The following is a 25,942-nucleotide window of genomic DNA, read 5'->3' as shown; positions in this document are numbered from 1 at the left end:
AAGCTTTAACTACCTTTCACTTATACAAGAAAGTCTTGTGCAATTGCTCTTTCACTTACAAGCACATACACATCCAGAGATGCTCCATACATAAGAACATATCTGGGATTCTCTAAGAAATCCAGTATCAGAGGGATAGCCATGTTAGTCTGGATCTGTAAAAGCAGCAAAGAATCCTGTGGCACCTTATAGACTAACAGACGTTTTGGAGCATGAGCTTTCATGGGTGAATACCCACTTCATCGGATGCATGTAGTGAAAATTTCCAGGGGCAGGTACATATATGCAAGCAAGAAGCAAGCTAGAGATAACGAGGTTAATTCAATCAGGCAGGATGAGGCCTTGTTCTAGCAGTTGAGGTGTGAAAACCAAGGGAGGAGAAACTGGTTTTGTAGTTGGCAAGCCATTCACAGTCTTTGTTTAATCCTGAGCTGATGGTGTCAAAGTTGCAGATGAACTGAAGCTCAGCAGTTTCTCTTTGAAGTCTGGTCCTGAAGTTTTTTTGCTGCAGGATGGCCACCTTAAGGTCTGCTATAGTGTGGCCAGGGAGGATGAAGTGTTCTCCTACAGGTTTTTGTATATTGCCATTCCTAATATCTGATTTGTGTCCGTTTATCCTTTTCCGTAGAGACGGTCCAGTTTGGCCGATGTACATAGCAGAGGGGCATTGCTGGCATATGATGGCGTATATTACATTGGTGGACGTGCAGGTGAATGAACTGTTGATGGTGTGGCTGATCTGGTTAGGTCCTGTGATTGTGTCGCTGGTGTAGATATGTGGGCAGAGTTGGCATCAAGGTTTGTTGCATGGATTGGTTTCTGAGTTAGAGTTACTATGGTGCAGTGTGCAGTTACTGGTGAGAATATGCTTCAGGTTGGCAGGTTGTCTGTAGGCAAGGACTGGCCTGCCACCCAAGGCCTGTGAAAGTGTGGGATCATTGCCCAGGATGAGTTGTAGACCCCTGATGATGCGTTGGAGGGGTTTTAGCTGGGGACTGTATGTGATGATCAGTGGAGTCCTGTTGGTTTCTTTCTTGGGTTTGTCTTGCAGTAAGAGGCTTCTGGGTACACATCTGGCTAAATGCATCCGACAAAGTGGGTATTCACCCATGAAAGCTCATGCTCCAAAATGTCTATAAGAAATCCAGTGGCTTTTGGGCATGTCACTCCCTTAAGTTCCTTTGAATGTCTCAGCTACCGTAAATATTTAATATAACATACAACATTCGAGCAGTGGAAGCACACACGTGCTTGCTATGCTAACATACCTTGCACCATATATAAATATTTTAGCCTGTTATGACATTCCAAAATGCATCCTGCTATTAAATAGATAAGGCAGATAGACATTGCGGGGACAGAATGGTAACCTTTTTAAAACCCTGCAGTTTTTATTTAACTTTCTGCCAAAATAATTTCAAGTATTTTTTCTCCTCTTTAAACCAGAAGAAATTTTTTAAAAGAAATCCACACACAATTTTCACTTTATACAGACAGACCTCAGTAAGGAGTTCCTAAAAAACAGAGATCTCTGTAGTTTTTCTATTAGCTGAATTACAAATAAAGTGGTGCTTATTGGGAAAATGCGGCTTGAGTTCAAAATGTTTTATATTTCATAAATCATTAGGGAAGTTGAAATCTTTTCAGAACCTTACATGGTACCCACGCTATGGTATCTGAACACCTTCCACCTTTATGTTATGTCACAAGGAGGTGGTCATATTAATATCTTTCATATTTTTGTGTTTGGCTGACAGACACAACAGGCTCATGTACCCACAAAGATATACCACGTGTACACACATACAAATAATCCACAGCTGTCCTTAGATGAACACTGATGCAGATATCTGTGAAGTGATAACTAACAAACACTACCGCACTCTGGGATACCCAAATCCAAAGCTGTAATCTCCAGAGGTGGCCAGAGCAATCAACACAAGTTGTTAGTGCTTGGTGCGAGATGTCTGCCTTCTGCTCCCACAAATCTGTCAATGTGTCTACAGTTTAGTATGGTTATCCCTCCTAAGCTTCTGACATTTCCCCAGAGTTGGGGGAGCAGAGGCCTTGCCATTGCTATGAGAGTCTGAAGCATATATTTTCCCATAGAAGGAGTTTATATAGGTAAGGGACAAGGGGACAGAGACACAGTATGCACACTGCCCCTTTTTGAAGGCAATCTCTAATGGCAGAAGAAAGTGAGAGAGAAGAACCATTAATGAAGGCTAATTCTACCAGGGGAGACTAGGCCTTGATACCTCCCCTTACAAACAGGTAAGCAACCCGTAGGAAACTAAGGTTAAATAAAGCAGATATTTTTTAGCATCCTTTAATGAAAATAGATCATTCCACTGCAGTTGAGGGCAATATTAAACAATATCACCTGTTACTTCCTTTCAAAAAAATATTTTTCCTGATGTTCACCTCAGTCAATACTTGTACATTGTATCCCTGCCACTGGGAAATACAGTGTAGTTTCGGTTTGCTAATTAAACCTACCTGACATTTGTGGTGCTTAAAAAACCCCACTATACCAAAGCACTTTTCCTTCCAGTTCGGGACCAAAAGAAATTTTAAAATGTCAGAATTTCCCATGGAAAGAGAATTCTGAGTTCAACCAGGTTTAATATTGAAATTTATATTTTTGCATAAGCTGAGCTAGATAAGGCAGATTCACCTTCAGTTAGAAAATGAATATGTAATGGGGAAAGGGGAATAAGCTATACAAGCATAAGGTACCTTTATAGCAGTATAACTGTTCCCACACTAAAAGCTGTACTAGTATAACTATTTGAGATAAAAATTATTATATTTTATATATCACACCGAAATAGTTTTGGAACAAAAACTGTGCATAGACTAGACCTAAGGCTTTGTCTAGACAAGTCGTCTGAGATGGCCACTGACATCACATTGACCCTTGATAGCTTCCTTTCAAAGATGGAGTCGCCAATCTCAAAGACCACAGTTCAGAGACCACCCTGCCCAACATGTGAAAAAATGGCTTCTGCTGAGCCATACACATTGCTTATTCAGGAAGTAAGTTTTGTGTTGCTGGTGGAGTTTTTCTATAGCTGAAACTCACACCTGCACCTTCCTTGGATATTTAATGTTTCAGGCCAAAAGGTAAAAGTTTCAGAAAGTTATGAATAAATGAAAATAAAATGGAAATTTTGAAAACTCAGCTCTAACCATCCCCCTGCTTAACCATTGTCATTAGGTATGGTCTATACACTTTATTTATTTATTTATTTGGTAGTAACGTAACTATTTTGGCTAGGGGTGTGATTTTTTTTTTTTAACCAAAATAAATACACCAGTATAAAGGCACTTATACCAGTATAACTTATTCCCTTTTCTGTATGGATAAAGCCAAGCTGGTAAAAAGCACCTTTATACTGGTAAAACTGCCTCCACTAGGAGACGGTGACGAGTTGTAGTGCTTTAACTTCTCTGGTATAGTTAAAGTGGCACAACTTTTGTGTTTAGACAAAGCCTTAGGCAGTTTACTGTAGGCATCACAGAAGAGGATGGCTTTGAAAGAGGTCAGGGTAGTGGTTCTGCAAATGGATTCAGAGAGGGCATACAACATGGATGGGGTAGCCAAGGAGAGGTGAGCAAACAGGCTATGGAGGCTAACATTAGTGGCAGAGTGAAGGAAGCATGATATGATGACACAAGATTCAAGAGCAGACAAGAAAGGAAAACTTCTCATTTTGCTGTTCAGAATGGAGTAACATAGAGGACAGATTGGGTGAGACCGAGCAGCATGGGAAAACCACATTGAAGTTTCAGTTCCTAACTTTGTGCTGTTTGAGTACAGGCTATTGTATCATTGCTAAACCCTTTCTTTGTGAGTAGGACTAAAAACCACCACTGAACTTTTAACATTTTCCTAAACAAGTCAACGAACATGAAATAGCAATGTGCATCCGTTTCCCTGCCTTGCATGCAGCGTAGGGTGACAAAATTTGCAACTGATTTTGATTAGATGGACTGAATATGACTCAGTCTCTACCTAACCTACTCTCCTTCACAATATCAGACTCAATATCATCTTAGACAGTTATCCCTTCTAACAGTTGTTTTTAAGCTACTGCAGTTTGCCGCTAGTGCGTCATTGCATTTCAGTTAGTCATACTGGGCCAAGGCACATCTAACATTACCCTTTGCCTTCTCTTTCCTATCAACAGAGCATAGTAACTTGCAAACACACTATCAATTTAGACAATTCTCTCCACTCAAATGTCACAGTCAGTGGGCTCAGTGCTATAAAAATGCATGGGCCTCCAATGTCCACATAATCTCTTCTTCCCAAAATCTCTGTTATGATTAAGCATGCTCCAGGTTTTCTCAATGATAAAATTTAGCTCAAGAATGTGTTACAATAAGATATGTTTGCTATTGAGCATCATCTCTTGCCTTCATTGTACTTACACAAAGTGGATTTCTACTAAGAAAAGTGTCATCAGCTTTTAGAGAATTTCAACAAAGAACAGAATCTCAAGTTTGTTTTTACCTTGACCATACCATACATGAAGAGAAAGCATAGTTGCAAAGTCAAGCACTCAAAAATTAGGAAGTGTCCGAATTAGGGTTGCTCACACTACCCTGTGTGTGAGCACTGTCTTTAATTACAATGGTTGAGGTTTGGCAAAGTTATAAGCAACAAAATTTAGGGTCTTACAATGGAAAGTTTCAAGCAACCTTAATAGCTAGAACCAGAAGATGTGTGACGTATTTTATATGGAAAAAACGGTATTGAATCCCTTACAGGATTGGAAAGACAAAGCAAACATTTAGACCTACACACAATGCTTACCGTAGTTAGTAAATGCTTATTTAGAAGGGATTTGGACTGATGATGGCTCAGTACATATGCCAGGCTCTTTATAAAATATTTGTCAACCTTTTGTTTTGCAAGATAGCAAGACAGCAAACTCAACATAGCAAAATCCAAAGATTTTTGAGAAAGTACACAGTTTTGGCCAAGATTTTGAAAATCAGAAGTCCCGAACACCCAAATGTTCCCATTAACGCAATTTTTAAAAAAAATATTGGCCTTTCTGCTCATTTTTCTTCATTGAAAATTGTCTCTTCGGTTTACACCATTTATTCTCCACCATTTTGTATTATTTAACTCTAATGATTTGTGGATGTAGGCTGTACAAGAAATGCTACAGCAAATAAAGTTGCACAATTGAAAGGACTCAACTGATGCAGCATATGAAAAGTTATGTTACCAACATTTATCTGGCATCCACTACCCCAATATCTGGGACTCCAAAGTGGTTAAGGATCAAACATTTGTGTGAATTATTTACTTTATGCACAGATATTCCTGACCCTCTATGTCCCCACTGGAGATCTATTCATCATTTAAGGGGACACAGTTATGTGTTAACATCGAAATAATTGAAGAATGATGCCACTCCAGCAAGATAGCATAGGACATGTCTACGCTGAAATTAAACACCCCGGCTGGCCCGTTTCAACTGGCTCAGGCAGCAGGGTTGTAAAACTGCATAGTAGACTTTTGGTCTCAGGCTGGAGCCCAGGCTCTGGGGCTCTCCCCTCTCACGGGGTCCCAGAACCCGGGCACTAGCCCAAGCCCAAATGTCTACACCACAATTTCACAGCTCTATAGCCCAAGCCCTGTGACCCCAAGTCAGCTGACACAGGCCAGCCACAGGTGTTTAACTGAAGTATAGACATACGCAGAGAGACCGGTCAGCCCGTGTGACATGCTCTGGTGCAAGCATTCCATTTTTACTATGGAGATAATGGTAGCAATTGTTTACACCAGCCTAGTACTCAAATTTGGCACAATTACTCTTCATCGGAACACTGAAATTTCCATGTAACATTTAAAAAAAAATATTTACTAACTGTAGGGGAAATATTTTAAAAGGCTACTTAACTAATATTTCCCTTCCATTTTCCCTCTACACATTTCTTTGGATTCCTCTAGCTAAACAATTGCAGTTCCCACACAAGCATATTCAGCTAACATCTCCAACATAAGTTTTGAAATTTTAAAATTAACACACAAGCTATTCTCCCATTCAGTATAATCAAATTGAGCTACACTAATATTAGCCAATGGAACTGTCCAACTCTGTCCAACTCACCATCTCCACTCCTTCCAGAGACCGCAGGGAGCTAAACTACACAGCAGGGGATAGGGGAAGGTTGATACTGGGGCTTTGAGGGAGGGCAAGAAAGGAGAATGAGGCTTGTATGTGGAGGGAAGGGCTGACTAGGTTTGGGGAGCACAGCTGTGTAGGAGATCCCAGTGCCTTTGCACCAAGACTGACGTCAATGCAGAGACATGTGGCTCCCTAGTGATTCAACCTCAGCTCTTCAGCCCACTACATAGCACCACTAGGGAAGCCAAGCTTGGAAATATCAGCTCTTCAAGGGCTCAGCACGGTGTCGCTGTGCCAGTGCCCTGGAGGGGACAGGACAGCCAAGTCAGGAGTCCTCCAAACACTAATGCTTTGTGTGGAAGGAGCAGTGTCATGGCTGAGGTCATGAGGATAGGGGAAATCAAGGTGGTAGCACTGGGTGAAAACTAATTATTTTGTGACTTTTAATGCTTGTGTTGATGGTATGTGCAAGTAAGCAACTTAAATGCTTTTTCACAAAATTTGGCTTCAGGAAGAATCAATGCATTATATATTTAAAGTTGTACCAACTTATGTCCTTTGGTGCCCTCTACAGGACAGAGTTCTGCAATACAGATCTTTGTGACTGTGGAGCCAGTTTCTTATCTCCTTACCATACCGTACTGTGGAAGAAGAACTGCAATTCAAATTAAATTAATTGAAAAGTGAAACCTCTGAATTTTTGGTAAGTTTGATTCATTTACAGAGTATATTTCATATTTCCTTGTGGCTGTTTCTGTTGCCTAGGATGAATTTGTTACTGGATCTCTCCCCAGGGTTAAACTCCTGAGGGAAGGTAGCAAATTATTTCTTGTGATGGCCCCTCCGTCTGAAATCCTGTAATAAATGAGGACCCAATTTTAATGGCCTTAAGAAGTGATGCAAGACACATCTGATTAGTCTTGTTTTTGCTTATCAGGTCAGTTAATAGGAAGTTGTCACTGGTAGGCAGCAGTGGGTCTGCTTACCTATTTGATGGCAATTGTTTGGGCTTGAACTTTATACTATGATGGATGCAATAAAAATTCACACAGAGGGTGGGGTCGGAGAAGGAAGAGACATGCTACTGAAAATAATATGCGCGCTGAGATTACTAAGCATTAGAGTGGTAAAATAATTTTTTATAATATGGTCTCACAACTACCGCATATCAGGTTCAGAGGTCCAAATCACAGAGTGTATAAATTGCATATGCAGGTACTTGGCACTTTTATAGCACCTTACATCAGAGGATCTTAGAGAACTCCCCAAAACATGAAATAAAGCTCACAACACTCCTGAAAGAAAGGTAAGATACCTATGGATCACTGCAGCCACCAATGAAGTATAGCCAGTAGCAGTTTCAAAGCATATAGCTGTACTGCAGAATTGTCTAAGGTAGGAGGACATTAAGAACATCATATCTGATTGAAATTGGAGGGGGATTGTAGGGTAATTACCCAAACTGAAATATGTCAAGAAGCCCAGTGTTTAATTCCTCCACTCATTTGGAAGGAGTGCGGGACCTTGTAGAAATTTAATGTAGTCAGGATCTAGCTTTATGACTCATCTAACAGATAATGGTTCTTTGGGTAACAGTTCAGCCCATTGCAAAAGTGTACAGTGCCATCTGCTGAATATCACCAGCAGCTCTCAAGTGTCTCATTGAGGTCTCCCATCCTAGTACTGAAATGGCCTAACCTTACTTAGATGTTGGAGTCCAGCAGGATCACAGCATACTGTGATGTACTTACAGCAAGGCTGGTTGTTACTGAAGCAGAACAGCCTAATAATGTACATGTAAATCAACCATTCCCATTTCACTCAGTGATATCTTACATGTGTGCAAAGGGAGGCTTCAGACACTTGCTGGAAGATACCATTAACCATAAACAATGTTGTCCATTTCCCCAGTTCTTTACAAAATGCCTTTCCAATTGCCTAACAGCTTTTTCCATCTTCTGAGATGTGGTGCACACTGCTACAGAGCTCAGAAAAGAAACTGCTTTGCATGTGTGCTCACACAAAGTAAATAACTATAGTTAACTACAATCTTCAGGGCTGGGACTGTGCCTTTCTCTGCATTTGGAAACTTCCTGGCACTATTTTGGACATCACTGCAAACTAAATAATAAATAAAAATTGCTACATATTTAGAGCAAGGTTGGGCCCAAGATCTGAATATGGAAAGAATATGTATATACTGTACAAGAGATTACACACGTTTTGGAGCGCAAATCCTAAGAGTTTATGGTACACTACTGATTTTGTGCATGAAGAAACCATTCTCTCATTGTAAAATTTGGCAGAACTCCTCTTATCTTTCTAACACAGTTTAGCCGTGTGTAAAATAACTACGTCCCATGGTTAAATTGTGAGATTAAGTGTTGAAATTTAAGAAAAACTGGAGGTCAATGATGTTGCAGCAGCTTACACAAGCACTGGAATGGGTTTCACCTACAAAGCAAGTGGGTCACTTTCTACAAAAGTTAATCAGTGAGGTATCTTTGGGGGAAAGCAAGGTAGAGCTTACACTGTATGTATTCTCATTACATGCATTATATGAATGGTATATATGACATGGATGCAGAAAGGAAATAAAGCTGAAAATAAAAAGCTGCAAACAAAATTATTCCCATACAATACATTTACTCACTTGTTTCACATTTTCTGCTAAGAACACAACATAAACGCTGCAAAATCCCAGTTGTGTAATCACAAGAAAAAAGTCAACGATACACCTAGGCGGGAGAAAAAACACATACACACTGAAGTTATGATATTAAAAGGGTTTTCAAACAATTAAGCCATTTCCAAATGACATACATCTAGTGCTCCTTTTTATAGTGATGTGGAAACAATAGTTTCAAAACACCAGGTTAAACTCTGGCACACAGCAAAGCAGGTTCTTCTGCAAACAAAACAAGACAAACAATTTCTTTAGAATGATAGAATATCAGGGTTGGAAGGGACCTCAGGAGATCTAGTCCAACCCCCTGCTCAAAGCAGGACTAATCCCTGGACAGATTTTTACCCCAGTTCCCTAAATGGTCCCCTCAAGGATAGCTAATATCAAGTAGATTCCCAGGTGATGAGTTTCTTAGAAATGCATAAAAAAGATAGATGGTTTAAAATCACATACTGTACAGTGAAATGAAGAGATTTTTGTAAAACAATACTGTAGGAATATTAAAACATGTACCTATAATTAATGCACATGTAAATCCTTTAGCAGGGAAAACACCATATTAAGACTATTGTGACCAGAGAACATGAAATGCCTGATACAGTCTAAATTATAGAGGTTTCAGCAATGTAAGATGACAGTAATTCTCAATGCTTACCAAGTGATTCAATATGAATCACTCCTGAGGTTTCAGTCAGATGAGAATTCACAGAAAACCATCTCTCACTTTATTTTTTCTAACTGTGATTCATATTATTTTTGGGAGGCATACATCAGAGACTCTGGTGTACTGAGGAATGTTCCAATGGAACTCTTCATTTAAAGTTAAACATACACTAGAACTTTTTTTAGATAAATTATTTTCTGCAGCAGAACTTCTCGGGGAAACAGAATTACAATTTATAGATTGTAGTGTACCAAAGGACTTATGGGGCTTTCATCCTACCTTCACTTTAAACCAAATTTCCCTATAATCAAGTTCCATTGCATTCCTATAACATAACCACCAAAAATAACATCAACTAATTTTTTCAGATTTATACAATAACCAAAACACACTGCACACTATTGCTGCATCCTTGAAAATAGTAGGGAAAAGACATTTTCCTTGTTGAAAATAGAAATTCTTTATATATGCTCATTAAAACAAATATTTATATTTAACAGCTCTAAGGTTTTGGATTTCATTATTATCTCACAATACCATTATTTAGTCTGCTCTGCTATGACTCTTTTTTACAGATGGCAAAGGAAAATGACTGAGTTTCTCAAAGGGAAAAAGTTTTTGTTTCATTAACATGAAATATAATAAAGGTTGAACATCAAATGTAATCTGCAGAGAAACGACATATCAAAGAATAGGTTGCTCCCTTTCAGAATGGATCTCTTATACTAGTCATTAAAGTATGCACTACAAACTTGCTTACAGTGAACCCCTTAATATGGAGAAATGTGTTTGTGGTAAAAACAGAACTGAAATCCTAAATTGTTTCAGTACATTAGATTGTGCAGAATGTAATCCTGGTTATACCAAATTTCGGCTTATAGAGTGAAACTGAAGGAAATTTTCTCCCACAGAACTTTAAAACTAAGTGCTTGACTGTGTGAATTACCCCTTCCACACAAGATGTATTACGAATAAAGTTTTTGCTAATCCACAGAACGCAATATCGTGGGAGAAAGGTAAAATTCTAAGGTTTCACAGTTTATCCATTCCTTTTAATATTTCATTTATTAAATTAAATGCTGCAACAACCTTACCTTCCCCAGGAAACTCTTTTCTGAAGGCAGTTTAGGGGCCCTACTTCCATGGCATAACTAACTGTGTCACTATACCCTAATGAGGTCTTTTTCAACCTGAAATGAAAGAATAGAGAGAAGTTGATAGAAAATGTCAAGGCGTAAAATATGATATACGCTGCCACAGCTTGAAAATGTTGTGGACCCCACACGGTCAGTTATAGCAATTCTGGAACATCATTCAGTACCTGCAGAAGGCCTGATCTGCTGCTTGAAGTCAATCTTCAAGAAGAGCATGTACCTGTGCACTTTTAGCATCTAAACTACGATTCTGCTCCCAGTTAAGTCAATAGTGCAGGATCAGGTTTTTAAATCACAGGTATCTTATGGCAGGTCTACAAGAGCACTTACTGCACAGCTTGGTGGGATGTAATTCTACAGTGCTCCAACATGCCGTGCACTGTCTCTATGGTCCCAGCTGACGTGAACTAAAAAGTTCTCAATAATAATCGGCATGCTGAAGCACTGTAGATTTACACCTCAGCTTGTCATGCAGTAGATGCTCATGCAAACATACCCTGAGGGAATTGGTCTCCAGAAGGAGTGAATCCAAACATGGTGATCGACTTCGGGATTCTGGTGAGAGGTACAGATCCACCACACTTCAAAGTGAAACCTTTGCCTTATATCTATCTACAAATCCCATTTATGAACTAGGCAGAAAATACTGATTCATAAATTCAAAAGGCCAGAAGGGACCACTGTGATCATCTATTCTGACCTTCTGCATAACACAGACCAGAAGACTTCCCTGAAATAATTTTTGTTTGAACTAGAGCATATCTTTTAAAAAGCATCCAATCTTGAAGAATCTAAGAATCCACCACAACCCTTAATAAACTGTTCCAATGATTAATTACCCTCACAGTTAAAAAATTACAATTTATTTCCAGTTTGAATTTGTCTAGCTTCAACTTCCAGCCAATAGATCTTGTTCTACTTTTGTCCACTACACTGATGAGCCCATTATCAAATATTTGTTCTCTATGAAGATACTTATATATTGTGATCAAGTTTCCCCTTAACTTTCTCTTGGTTAAGATAAATAGACTCTGGAAGCTCAATCTATCGCTATAAGAGATGTTTTCTAACACTTTAATCATTTTTGTGCCTCTTCTCTGAACTTTCTCCAACTTATTGACAGATGAAGTAAGGCAGGATACAATCCCCAGAGAGAGATTGTATCCCATTAAACTGGCCAAAAGGACAAGAATAATTCTGTGTTTTAACCCATCAAACATATTTTGATCATTTTCACTGAAACAGAAAACCAGCAATTGTGTTCAACCACATAACAATCCTTTGCTTGACAATGAGATAGATATTTTTTAAGAAAAATCAATATTAGTTGTGAGATTCTAAGGAGAGCCAACTGTGAATATGAGAGAGAAATACACACCTCCCCTCCAGGAGTGTGACATTTGACTCCTCCACCATATCATTTGAATATATTTCTTCCAGAATCTAAATGTAAAAAAATCTATTTTTTCCTCAAGCCAAGAAGATAGCAGTATAGTATTAATATCAATGCAATTTAGTAGTAATTCTTACTCCATTCTCCATATAAGTGGGGTCATTTATAAAAATGAATGCTTTACAAAAGTTATACTAAGAGTGGGAAATGTAGAAAATGCTTTGCACTTGCCATCCAGTTTTCTATTTTAACCAACTATTTACTCAATATGCCAAGCTGCTTGGCAATGTTTTTCTGGATCTGGCCAATCAGTACCAATGCCACCAGTACAGTAGTTCCATCACTGAAAAAACCCTGTCTCTCTTGCTTTTCCTGTCAGAAGCAGATAAATTACAGAATTTAAACTTAGGACCCTAGAGTAGCACACCTGCACTGGAACTAAAATCATTCCTTTGGATTACAAAGGTGTCTTTTCCCATATAGACTAGAAACATTGATCTGATATGAGCTCTGATACCATTAAACACTTCCCATCCATTGACTTTGCACAAGGAAACTAGAAGGAATACCTTGTTTTCAAAAAGGTTCTTGACAATGGACCTTGATCATCCAGTCCTCTCAGCATTTTACTTTTTCTCCTCACACTGCCCAAAGGATGTCATACTTCAAAAAATGTTGGGAAGGTGGTAGGAGAGGGCATGTTAGTTACACTGAAATGTTTGTCATTTAAAATGTTCTGCCAGAGAAGCTGTTGCTTTTGGATTTTTCCCAAAATGCATCTGTCTCAGCCACTCACTTTTACTATTTGAATGTTACTCTCTCATTTCCTTTTGTATCCCATTTTTAATCTTTTTCTATGAGTCTCTCTTTTCTCCATTCTCTCTCATTTTGTTCAGACTCCTTCACTCTTAAAATTAGGGCTAAACAACTAGAATTGCAGTGAGAGACACTGGGGTTGTTTTCCATTTATGGGTATGGAATAAGGTGCAAATCCATCAAAGATGAACCAGCCTAGTTTAGAACACATGAACAGTAAGCAGAAAATGAACTGTATTTAAACAAATATTGTTCAAGACATTCTAGAAAAGATGATGCCAAATAATTAAGCATTTCTGCATGCCAGCTAAAAGCCATCATTGGTAGTTACACCAAAAGAAGTCACATGCCCCTTCCTCCGAGGTTCTGACAGATACCTCTGAAGAGATTATTGGAGCACCAAGAGATTTTGCAGACCGAAGACATAAAATGAAATAGAGTAAGAAATTGAGGGAATTCAGATGCTATAATGTAACAACTAGCTCCACATTTACCTCAGACACAGATGGTGGCTGCATCGTACCAAAATGTGCATACAATGAACAGATACAACTCCTATAAGCACAAGGCTGATTGGTCCAAGCTATAGGGAGAAAGAAAATAGGAAATGGGGTGTAAATACCTGGAACCCTGTAAGAAGAGTAATTTTCACAGAAATATACAAGGGAGGAAAAACACTTTAAATAACATTTCGCATTTTAACAAATAAGGATCACCTCCATAAAAGTTTGAAATAAATATGGTAAATAAATAAACAGCTAAGTACTGCAAGTCCAAAGAAGTTTTTATTGCTAGTTTATTTAGGACTCATGTGACTTTTACATCAAGGACTGAGCAAAAGATGGGATGGTGAACAAAGGGAAAGAAGTAAATGTGGGTGCAGATTTCATCCCAATATCCACAATTTCACAGAAATAATTTGCCATGAAAAATTTATCACACAAAAAAGATGTGATTTTGCACATTTCTAAATGATGGTTTCAGACATCTTATTGTTACCAACGCTAAGGGTCTTTTTGATTACAAGTCGGCATACTTGGTGCTGCTCAGTAGAGAAGATGATATGGTCCCTGCCCAGAGGACCTAAATACAATGATAAATATTACAGATAAGGGAAAATACTAGGACTGGTTGAAAATTTCTCATCAGAGCTATATTTTGGAGAGAAAATTGGATTTTTGACTAAAAATTTTGCATAAAGAGTATCTGCTTTTGATAGAAAAATTCTAATTTTTTTTAAACCAAGCCTCCAGAAACTGAAAAATCTTCAATTTTCAGCCAGAAATGGAACATTTTGATTTGGAAATGCTACCACACTGCCTTAAGGGAGTTTTACTTTGGGTGCCTTATGCCCTCATTCTCCTCTATAGGCCAGGCTCCCCAAATGCACTATGTCTGCCATAATGCAAAGTGGCCATGGGGTTTCCATGAACCATCTCATCAGATCAGCAAGATGGAAGATCCTGGTGTTTCATAGATGTACTCCAACTATTGAGCCCAATCCATAGAAGAGGAGGAGGAAATGAGGACGCAAACTACAACTCACATTAGGCAGCATGGCAGCATTTCTAAACCAAAAGTTTTCAGTTCAATTTTTCACAATTTTCTTCAGGGGACAAAAAACACACACACACACACTTTTCCAATCAGATCTAGAAAATGCAGTGTATAGAGATTAAGGTTACATAGTGAGCCAATGGCCAGTTCAGGAATCCCAACCTAGTCTCTAGTTCTAACTAGACTCTGGAAAGGAAAACTAACATGAAGCCCTCTTCAAGTTGATATTGAAATAACAGGTCACATAATCAAGTTACCTAGATTTTAGTTTTATCACTCTGAACTGCAGAGATATGAAGAGTTTTCTATGCATCTCTTCCACATGTAAGAGGGAAAAAAGCTCTTACCACAATGCCTGCATTTTTTATCGCAAGTGGAAGCCCTAGAAGCCCAGTTCCAATGTTCCCTTTGAGGAGATGAGTAAGTGTTTGCACAAACCTGAAAATACAAATAATGCAGAGTCACAGTGACACTTTTGAACAACATTCAGATAGCTTTTCAACAATCAGTTTATAGAATGTGAAGATTAAATTTATAAGCTTTAAATGTTTCAAGATGATCAAGGCAGTCTTGTGAAAGATACATAGGAGCCTCAAAGCAAAAACAGATGGGATGTTCCTATCAGGGTCTGGATTTGAGTTCTGAGGGACTGAAGCCAGGCGTTCTCAGGGGAGTGATCCCTGATCTGGAATTCACTACAACTGTTGGTTCAAAACCTGGATTTCATCTTAATTGTGAGGTGAGACTCTCCTTGTGCCTGAGAGAGGAGCAACTAAGTGCAACAGGCTGATGCTGTGCTAATTTTTGCCTAAACTATCTTAAAAGTTATGCCTTCTAAATGGTTGTAGATGCAACCAGGAGCCTGACAAAGAATAACTTAAAAAAATATATCAAAGAAAACTTTTCCAGACCCCCAAATTAATCTACATTCAGGTTCATTAAGCTTTATTTCCAAGGTCTTCTGGATGCTTCCCATATAATTGAAATAGTCTTAAAATAAATTTGATTTGTTTTATAAGAGCTCCTTGGATCCTGAGCAACTCATACTCCTAATATACAATGCAATCATTCAAAAAATGTCTATTTCATAATTAGTACACTGTCAAATTCTGGAAATTGAGAGCCTACCCAAAATAGTCCTACAGAGCTTGGCTTACAAAAAAACTGTCTGTGAGGATTCCCACAGCAGAATCATAAAGTCATGCTACAGTCATGGGAAAATCCCTTAAAACACAGGGATATTTCCAAAGAACATGTCAAATGTAATTAATTTTAAAGAGAATGACATTTAAAACAGTACATACGTAATACTCTCTTGATTATCAAGTTGGTAATGCTTCTCAATTGGCAACAATTCATTTTCGTACTCGTCATCAGAGATGCTGTCCGAATTCTGTTCTCCAATTAAAGGCTTCATTACTTCCATGTCTGTACAGTACAAGAAACCATTTTACTGCTATGACCAAATTTAGAAATATTCAGTAAATGAAATAGTTTCTTATCTTTTTCTATAACTGTTCTTCTTCAGGACGAGTTGCACCTGTCCATTCCATTGTAGATGTGTGCTTGGTCAACGTGACAACTAAAAACCCTTTTAGTCAGGAACTCTGGGTGAGGTCAAAGGAAAACCTTGTCTCTAAAGACTATTGTATAAGTCTTTAGAGAGAACTAAGGTTTGCAGTTCCCCTACTTTCTTGGCTGAGATAATAGCAATCAAGGACACCATCTTCACAGAAAGGTATAGCAGAAATAGGTTACCAGCAGCTCAAAGAGCGGATCCATCAACTTTGCTAGAACTAAATTTAACTTCCATGAGGGAACCTGGGTGTGTACCTGTGGATATGATCTGTCCAAACCATTCAGAAAGCTGATGATCATAGAGTTTGAAAAAAGTGATCGGTTATCGATGAAGGTGGAAAGCTGAGACACCCACCAAGTGGACTCTGGTGGAACTGAACAGCTAACACTTATTATTTCAGAAACAAAAGATAGTCCAATATAAGGTTAATATGAGCTTGACCTAGGGAAATGCCTTTCTGGGTGAAGCAAATGGGAGATCACATCTGCGTCTCATGGGAGTGACAATGGACATCTGACAATGGAGGGCTAGTAGAGTCAAGAACCAATGTTGATGGGACCATGCTGGGGCTACAGGTATAAGGTGAACAAGATCTTGCTTGACTTTAAACAAGACCTTGAACAGAAGCACAACTGACAGGAAGGCATACAACAGGCCATTCAACTAGGGTAGAAGGAAATCATTTGTCAATGAACACGTGGCTGTGACTCACTCAGAAACAAAAAACATTATGTTTTGTTTTCTCTTATTGCAAATAGGTCCATGTGGGGAATCCCCCACAGTGGAAAATTGACCTGGATACATCTGGATGAAGAAACCACTTGTGAACGACCTGCTTAGGTGGTCTACCCCCGCCATATGCCTCCAGCCCCCAAGAGGTTCCCAGAGCCCACCACATCAGCTTTATGCCCGCACCCTGAGCAGTCCCCAGAGCTCACCCTCCCAGCCTCATGCCTCTCAGTCTTGTGTCCCCAGCGTCCACCCCCAGCCCCATACCCCTCATCCTGGAGTCCCCACCCTAGTCTCATGCTCCTCACCCCCAAGTGGTCTCCAGAGCCCCCCACACACACCCTGGTCTCATGCCAACTGCTTCTAAGTGGTCCCTGGAACCCCTCACCTTGGCCTCATGTCCTCACCACCCCTGTCCTTCAGGGCCAGTCTCCAGAGCCCTGTCCAGCCCTCCCTCGCCCCAACCGGCCTCTTTCCCTCCTCAGTCCACTTCCAGTTACCCACTTCTGCCACATCATGGCCTCTCTCCATCTCCCCAGGGTTGTTATCTGGAGTCCCCTTGGTCCCTTCCACTACCTGGAGCCTCCTTACTGCCCCTCTGCTATCCCAGCCCCCAAAGGGGCATTGCACTGCTAGCTGGATCATAGTCCAACAGCTTCATCTCCTGGATCTGAGCTCAAAAGTACTCAAATATTCACACTCTGCTTTGCTGTCCAGATCCCAGCCCATACCTGCTACTTGGCTCAATTGCAGGCACGGAGGATAAGTGTTAGCTGTTCAGTTCCACCAGAGTCCACTTGGTGGGTGTCTCTGTGCATCCCGCTTTCAGTTTAGGGCAGTGGTTCCCAAACTTTAACAACTTGTGAACCCCTTTCTCTAAAATGTCAAGTCTCGCGAACCCCCTTCTAAAAAGAAGTATTTCCAGGGATTTTCTCCTTTACCCAAGTATAAATTATAAAAGCAGTGATCTTGAAAATATAAAATGTGTTTTTATGACATGCTCATTAAACACTATCATTACAGTATTTTTATTACATTACGAAAATGGCAACACTCTTCTAAGATCTCACTTTCGTAGCTTGTATCACTTTCCAGTCCTTCTGAATCATGTGGCATCGGCCACTACTGCAGACAGGAGATCTGATTTCACTGATCATTCATTTATGACAATCTAAAACTACTTTCACTTTGCTACAAATTATTTTAGCTTTCATCCTTAGAGAAAAGTAATTGGATTGGTATGCACACCAGTCTAATAAGTTTAGTACCAATGCTGGATGCTTTACATGATGGGAAGTTTATTTGGTTTCCATTTTTTCTAACCATATTTAAGAGACAGTAGCAAGACAATTTGGTTCATTTTCATAAGGAACTCAACTGCAACTTGCTCAAAAATTGTGTTTATAAAGTCATTCAGCAGCAGCAAGGATAAAGCATTTATTTTAAAAAAATTCAATTTAAATTGTTAGCATCATTACCATGTTCTGCAGGACACTTATCACCATTAGTATGCCAGACACTCTCTGGGCACACAGTGGTGTAACTGACAATAATGTTTTTATGCAGGACTCCTGCTCCTAGTTGTGCATCCAAAGAGATGGATGGAGGAACGACGCGGGGGTGGGGGAGAAAAGACACAACTATAAACAGAGATATCAGTAGCCGTTAGCATCGTGATGATTCTGGCAGTTATGAAGTAGGCAGTGGCACTTTTAACTTTTGCACGTCCTGGGGGGAAAGGGTGTAGCACAGGAATGCCCAGTTTAAAGGACACTCCTTGAAGAGGTGTAGCCTGTGGGGCCTAAAAAGGTAACAGGTGCCACTGGGGTCATTTCCCTGCTGAATGAGGACTTTTGCCAGTGCAAACAGCTTCATCGGAGGCACATCATCTCAACCTTCTCAAACTGGGGCTTAAGCTCCATTTACAAAAGCCTCCAGTTCACAGGTTGTTTGTTTGACTTGTGTTAACTAGATCAATTAAATAATCTTCCTGTCTTCTGAAAGTGCACCCCTCAGTTTTAGGAAACGCCAGAAAAAATACCTCTGGCAAGCCAAAGCTAATCTCAATCCTATCTGTCTGCTATGCTGTGATAAAGAGAACACTGACAAATAGACAGAAGATCATGGAAATGCTCTTTAATCCCCAGCATTAGGAAAAAAGTTTTAAACATCTTCACAATTGGGAACATTTCAATTTACACCAAATATAGTAGCCCTATTCACTCGTCCATAAATTGTATAATATAATATGCCAAAAAAACTGAATCTTTTCAGAGGTAATCTCACCTAGGTGTAGCTGCTGTTTGGGGCATGCAAACGTTTTCCTAGACCTGTCACATTCATCTGTAACCTTTTGCTACGCTTTTCCTTCTGTCAACTCAGAATTCTGTGATGATCATCAAAATTCTGCTCTTGTCATTCCAGAAGATGAGGCATCTTCCACTGACACTAGTTTATACCAGAGAATGAATTTCAAAAGATGGAAGTAAATATATCTTTTCTTCAATCCAGGACTGGCACCAGGACCTTTTATGGTACGTGAATACCAAGCTGTACGTTTCCAGGATGGAGCTTACCACATAACTTTTTTGAAATCAGGTCATCAGCAACAGACTTAGTGGACTCAGACTAAAATGTTGACAACATTATATCTTTTCCTGAACTTCACTGGCCTTTCATTCTGGCCCCCCAAGAAAAATCTTTAATTAACTGTCTATTTAGAAACATTTGGGCTGACATTTTCAAGAGAGAGCTTTTGTTTGTTTTTTAAATATTAAGGAAGTTCCCATGAAGACAGGTTATTTGTCCCTCAGAAGTGTGTCTCCTGTTGCTTAATCCTCACATAAAACCGCATATTGATCCAAGAGTTGTTTTCAACACTATCCTCTTTATTGTTATTTTTATTACCATACCATCTAGGAGTCCAGGACATGAATCAGAACCCCATCATGCTAGATGATGTACAAAAAGATGGTCCCTGCCCCAAAGAGCTTACAATCCAAGTACACAACAACAAGAGACAATAGATGGATGCAGACAGATCGGAGTATCAGGAAACAATGAGACGCTATTGGTCAGCATGCTAAACCATGGTTTCAGCGCACCAACAGCTCAACCATTGTCCATATTTTTTTTAGGCAACACAGCAAAGGCAATTTTAAAGAGGGATCTGAAGGAGGATGAGGTAGTTTTGCAGATGTTTATGGGGGAGCTTCTCCCAAGTGTGAGGGGCAGTATCAGAGAAAGCACAAAGGTGCCTATTTGAAAATGTAACTGTCAAACCTTAGTCCCAGATTTGGACCTTAGCGTCCAAAATATGGGGGTTAGCATGAAAACCTCCAAGCTTGGTTACCAGCTTGGACCTGGTACTTGCTGCCACCACCCAAAAAATTAGAGTGTTTTGGGGCACTCTGGTCCCCCTGAAAAATCTTCCCTGGGGACCCCAAGACCCAAATCCCTTGAGTCTCACAACAAAGGGAAATAATCCTTTTTCCCTTCCCCCCTCCAGGTGCTCCTGGAGAGATACACAGACACAAGCTCTGTGAATCCAAACAGAGTGACTCCCCCTCTCCATTCCCAGTCCTGGAAACAAAAGCACTTTCCTCTTCACCCAGAGGGAATGCAAAATCAGGCTAGCAAATCCAACACACACAGATCTCCCCCTGATTTCTTCCTCCCACCAATTCCCTGGTGAGTACAGACTCAATTTCCCTGAAATTTCCCAGTAAAGAAAACTTTAACAGGTTTCAAAAAGAAAGCTTTATATAAAAAAGAAAGAAAATACATAAAAATGGTCTCTCTGTATTAAGGTAACAAATACAGGGTTAATTGCTTAAAAGAAATATGAATAAACAGCCTTATTCAAAAAGAATACAAATTAAAGCACTCCAGCACTTATATTCATGCAAATACCAAAGAAAAGAAACCATATGACTTACTATCTGATCTCTTTGTCCTTACACTTAGAAACAGAAGATTAGAAAGCAGAAACTACTTCTCCAAAGCTCAGAGAAAGCAGGCAGACAGAAAACAAAGACCCCAGACACAAAATTCCCTCCACCCAGAGTTGAAAAAATCCGGTTTCCTGATTGGTCCTCTGGTCAGGTGCTTCAGGTGAAAGAGACATTAACCCTTAGCTATCTGTTTATGACAGTAACAAGTGAGCATTCAAGGCTGGCATCACTGGCCAGATGTGGGAATCAACATCTCAGTAGTGAAAGAGATTATAGGTAGGGCAGCGATAGGCTGTGAAGGACCTTGAAAGCAAAAACAAGAAGAAGTTTATGTTTGATACAATAGAGAACAGGGAGCCAGAGGAGAGATGGAGAGAGGGGGTGACATGGTCAAAGTGATGTGCTAAGAAAGTGATCTTTGACCCAGCATTCTGAATGCACGTGAGCTGGGCAAGATTGCATTGTCAAGGCCAGAGAAAAGGATGTTTCAGTAATCAAGATGTAAGATGATGAGAGCCTGGACAACAATTCTAGCTGTGTGGATGGGTAAGAAAGGCCATATCTTAGAGATGTTATGCAGAAAGACTATGCAAGATTTAGACTTATCTTACATGTAAGAACCTAGAGAGGAGTCCAAAAAAAAAAGGATGCCTAGATTATTGGCCTGAGTGACAGGCAGGGTGGCAGAGAAGGAAGGTAGCTGAAGATGGGGAAAGAAGGGGAGATTAAGACCTGTTTTAGCCATGTTGAGCTTGAACTGACCCCTACGCATCCACAAAGATGCCAGAGAAACAGAGATTTTTAATTTGCACAGAATGAGACAGGGCTAGAGCACAGACACTGAGCTGCAAGTTGTCAGTATAGAGATGGTAGTTTGGTCTATAGTATCGAAGCCAACTGACAGGTAAAGGAGGAGGAAGATAGAGTACTGGTTCTAAGCTGGGCTAGGAAGAAGTCATTAGAAGCTTTGGCGAAAGCAGTTTCATTTGAGTACTGGGGTGAAAGTCAGACTAGAGAGGGTCTAGGATGGAACTGAAATAGGAACTTCAGACAGAAATTGTAGATAGTGCATTCAATGAACACAGACACGAAACAGAGAAGGGACATAAGTGATAGTTGGAGAGGTAAGCTGGATCAAGGGTGGAAGGTTTTTTAAGGTGGGTGATACTAAAGCATGCCTATATTGTGAAGGGATAAAACCAGGGGAAAATGAGAGATTAGAGAAAAGAATATGGGAGGGAATGAGTGGGCTTGAGAGAGATCAGGAGATGGGATAAGATGGGATCTCAGGGGCATATGGAGAGGCAAGAGGAGATAAGCAGATAAGAAACTTCCATGTCTGTCACAGGGGAGAAGAAGGAGAGAGTTATAGGAGGGGAAGAGTAGGCAAGCCAAGGTGAGCAGAAAGGATCACATTTTATTTTGTCAGTTTTCTCTTGGAAGAAATTAGTGAGCTCCTGTTCAGAGAAAAAAAGTGGAAGTAGGAGGAGGGGAGGGGTTGAAGAAGGTTTGAAGAGTTAGTCAAAGGTGCTGAAAAGCTGTCTGGGATCATGAGCATGTAATTCAATTAAGTTGGAGATGTAGAATTGTTTAGCTAGGAAAATGACAGAACTAAAGGAGGAGAGAACAAATCTGTAAGCTTGGTCACAGGATTTCCATCAGAGACACTCTGCAGTACAAGAGCAGAGGAAGCAAATGTTGGGGGTGAGCTGGTGTTGGGGTATGACATGGCAGACCTTGCAATGGGAGAGACAGGTAGAAGAGTCCAGGGTGGAGGAGTCTTGTCTTAGTTTACTGGAGAAGTTAGATTGCATTAGCATGAGCAGAGCTAACCAGCTCCTAGAAAGTCCACTCAAAAGCCTGAACTACTGCAACATCTTCCTCTCCCCATGAAACCCACATTGCCTCACTCTAGTCTACACAAAATGCTACAATGACAATAATCTTTCCTGCCAGTTTTGATCACATAATTCCCCTCTCTGAATCCCACCATTGTTGCAACAAATTCAAACTTCCTGTTATGACTTTCAAAGCTCTACCCATCCCTACTTATCTTAGATTTCCATCACTCCCCCATCTCCTCAGCTCTCACAACGTTCCCATCATAGACTACCATTTGTTAGCTTCTTACATAAAAATTTCTATGTGGTACCTGTGATGATATAGGCCTATAAGGCTTTATGGAAATATGCTTAGAATGTGTTTTATGCTACATATGCCATGTAACATATCTCCATAAAGGTTATGATCTACTGAATGTATTAATCTTATCTGCATCCATATATAATTTTCATATTCAACATTATGAATGTTGGCTGGGTACTGGTTTGATTTCTAAATAACCTTAGTAAAGCATTTGGTCAGTTGCTGGAGAAAGGAATGTTGAAATTGAGTACCTAATCAAAAAACACTTAAAGAACAACGGATCTTGGAATGCTCCAATCCACATAAGAAGTCTACTTGAGGACGTTTCAAGGTAGTATGTAAACAATGGATGCTACCTGTAAAAACCGTGAGTCATGCATGGATATGTGACTTGCCCAGGTGACTCCTAAACTCCATCTTGGAGCTAAGCAGCAGCAGCAGCAGAACACCTTTTGGAGGTTGTGGTGGAAGGCATTTCTCAATCGGACTTAAAAAAATCCTCGCTCCCACCCATGGATGAGTGGAAGTCTTGGATTGGCCAAGAGGATGAGTGATGATCTAGGGACCACAAAGTCTAGGCGTCACCAACAGGAAGAGAGGGAGTCAAACACAGAAGACACAGGAACCCTGTCTCCTTTCCATGTCTTCAACATTTGGAACTCAAATTGCATTCATCACAACTGTTACTGATGTCTGCTTAAGAACAGTTTATAGCTCAGATTCTCATCCTCAGAGTGACTGATTTAAACTGAAGTTCTCAGCAACAGATTCTCACTTGAATACAAGCCATTTTTTAAACATTTTGTATATGTGGCAGACATCTTGACTTCATAGTTTGTGATCCTGTCTAGAAGGCTGAATATGTTTAGTTCAAAGAGAATGTTAATGGCTTGTCTTCACTTACTATAAACCTGTTGATTGCTATCACATTGCATTATGTATGTCCCTGTAATTAAAATCCCCCAGATAAAAGTATGTGTACTGTATGAGGTGGGGGCATCATTTTTAGGGGGGGCAGCGCTGGCCTTACAGATGGGGGCAGTGGTGTCTCTCTCACACACACACACACACACACACACACACACACAGCCAGCCCAAGGCCCCTTTAACCCTTGAATGCTGGGCTCAGAGTCGGGGAGAAGCAGGGCTGGGAGGCAGGCTCCAGCTGCTAGTCCCGGCTAGGCTGGGGAGGGATAGGTCTTCCTCTTTCCCTGCTGGGGCTGCTCCCAGGGGCAGGTCAGACCAACTTTCGGGAACCTCTGAAGGCAGCACCAATGCTAAGCAGCAGCACAGACGGGTGCATGGCATGGTATTGCCACTCTTACTTCTGTGCTGTTGCTGGCAGTGGTACAGAATTAAGTGGCCATGCCACACCCTCACTTCTGCACTGCTGCTGGCAGCAGCACTGCCTTGGAGCTGGGCTCCCAGCCAACAGCTGCCACTCTCCGGTTGCACAGCTCTGAAGGCAGCAAAGCCACCAGCAGCAGTGCAGAAGTAAAGGTGGCAATACCACAATTCCCCTACGATAAATCTTGCAGAAACTCCCCTTCCCCCAAGGCCTCCTTTTGGGTCAGGACCCCCCCAGTTACACCACCATGAAATTTCAGATGTAAGTATCTGAAACGCTGAAATTTACAATTTTAAAAATCCTATGCCAATGAAATTGACCAAAATTCACTGTGAATTTGGGAGGGCCCTACATATTATAATTTAATTGCAGGCAATTGCATTACGTATATAACTGTAAGTAAATTACTTGTGAAAGCTAAGAAATAGAATGCTAATTTCAAAGCAAGGATTTTTGTGTTTAACAATGGAAATTCATAAACTCAATCTGCAACTGCTACTCATCAGAACCCACATGGTGAAGACATTGTTCAGATTGTCTTCTGCGATCAGGATCTATAAATACTGGTTTAAGGGAATGATCCTGCATCTCTGGACTGGGTGGAATACTCAGCACTTGGACAGAGATCCCCAAAGTTAGTTTGGATAACCCTGAGAAACTTAAGAAAATTAGTGGATCAGCACATCTCTGCTATCACATTGGACTTACAAACTTTGACTCACCTGTTAACCTGTTTTACCTGCTTTAATCTCCAAATAACTCATTTCTTTTTCTTAGCTAATAAACCTTTAGTTAGTTTACTAGAGAAATTGGCAGTCAACGTTGTTTTTGGTGTGAGATCCAGAGTATCCATTGACTTGGGGTAAGTGACTGACCCTTTGGGGTTGGAAGTAACATAATGTGAGGAGATTATTGGTCTTAATAGTCTTTCATCACAAAGTCCAGTTTGTCTGGGTAGTAAAGAGGGGCTGAGGAACCTACGGGGGATATCTGTAGTAAAACTAATATAAGAGCATATTTGTTATTGGCTTGAAATCTAATTATAGAATATACCACGAGTTTGTTTTCTGACAGTCTGAGCTGAGATTGGCACTCTCAGTTGTAAGCCATACAAGAAAGCGTGACATAGCTGATTATCTGAACTGAGATTTTACTTTGTTTTGTAATTTATATAGATACCATCATTGCGATTATCTGAGTGTATTCCACAAATAAAAATGAAATGTTGCTAAGCTAACAATTAGGACAAATCAAAAACACCCGCAGCAATTAGTGGGATAAATTTACCCTGGCTTGGAAAAAAAATCCAGGGGAAACTAATCTTGCACTGAAGTCTTATTTAAAGGAGTCAACCGGGGCCTGCCACAAGTTTCTCCCAACCCTGTTTTCAACCCTTGTGAAAGAAAGAAGCAGCTTTCCATAAGAGTGTCAGGGCCGCAAAGAGGCAATTATCAAAATTGGCCTGAACTTATCCATTCAGGACTTCATAAGTATACTCTTTCAATTGCACCTGGAAAGAGATTAAGAGCCAGGATGGAGCTCTGAGTTGTGTTTAGGACAGTTTACCCTACTAAAGAAGTTGTGGACTAACAGGGGTTGTTATCCTAAGTAGAACATATTATAAACAGCCCAGTCTGGAAGCAATAATGTAACAAGTATGGAAATAAGTAACTCATCCACTCTAACCATATCAGCCACACCATTAGGGGATCGTTCACCTGCACATCTACCAATGTGATATATGCCATCATGTGCTAGCAATGCCCCTC

At 40.2% G+C, this 25,942-nt stretch overlaps 1 protein-coding gene across 4 annotated transcripts in view; it reads right to left on the bottom strand.

Moving 5' to 3' along the window:
- The window catches only part of SLC36A4 (solute carrier family 36 member 4), a 226,010-nt gene that overhangs the window by 174,715 nt on the left and 25,353 nt on the right, over positions 1-25,942 (bottom strand). For 3 of the 4 annotated variants that reach the window (XM_050941724.1, XM_050941750.1, XM_050941733.1), the window contains 5 exons: positions 15,724-15,847; positions 14,767-14,857; positions 13,357-13,445; positions 10,594-10,689; positions 8,803-8,887 (listed from right to left, as the gene is read on the bottom strand). In XM_050941724.1, the coding sequence (XP_050797681.1) occupies positions 8,803-8,887; positions 10,594-10,689; positions 13,357-13,445; positions 14,767-14,857; positions 15,724-15,847 (485 nt within the window). The remainder of the gene's footprint in view (positions 1-8,802; positions 8,888-10,593; positions 10,690-13,356; positions 13,446-14,766; positions 14,858-15,723; positions 15,848-25,942) is intronic. The other variant, XM_050941743.1, reaches the window with a different exon arrangement.

This window comes from Gopherus flavomarginatus, chromosome 1, assembly GCF_025201925.1.
Source record: "Gopherus flavomarginatus isolate rGopFla2 chromosome 1, rGopFla2.mat.asm, whole genome shotgun sequence".
NCBI classification, from domain to species: Eukaryota; Metazoa; Chordata; order Testudines; family Testudinidae; genus Gopherus; species Gopherus flavomarginatus.
Note: the sequence above shows the minus strand (reverse complement) of the source record. Positions and strands in the feature narration are given on the sequence as shown.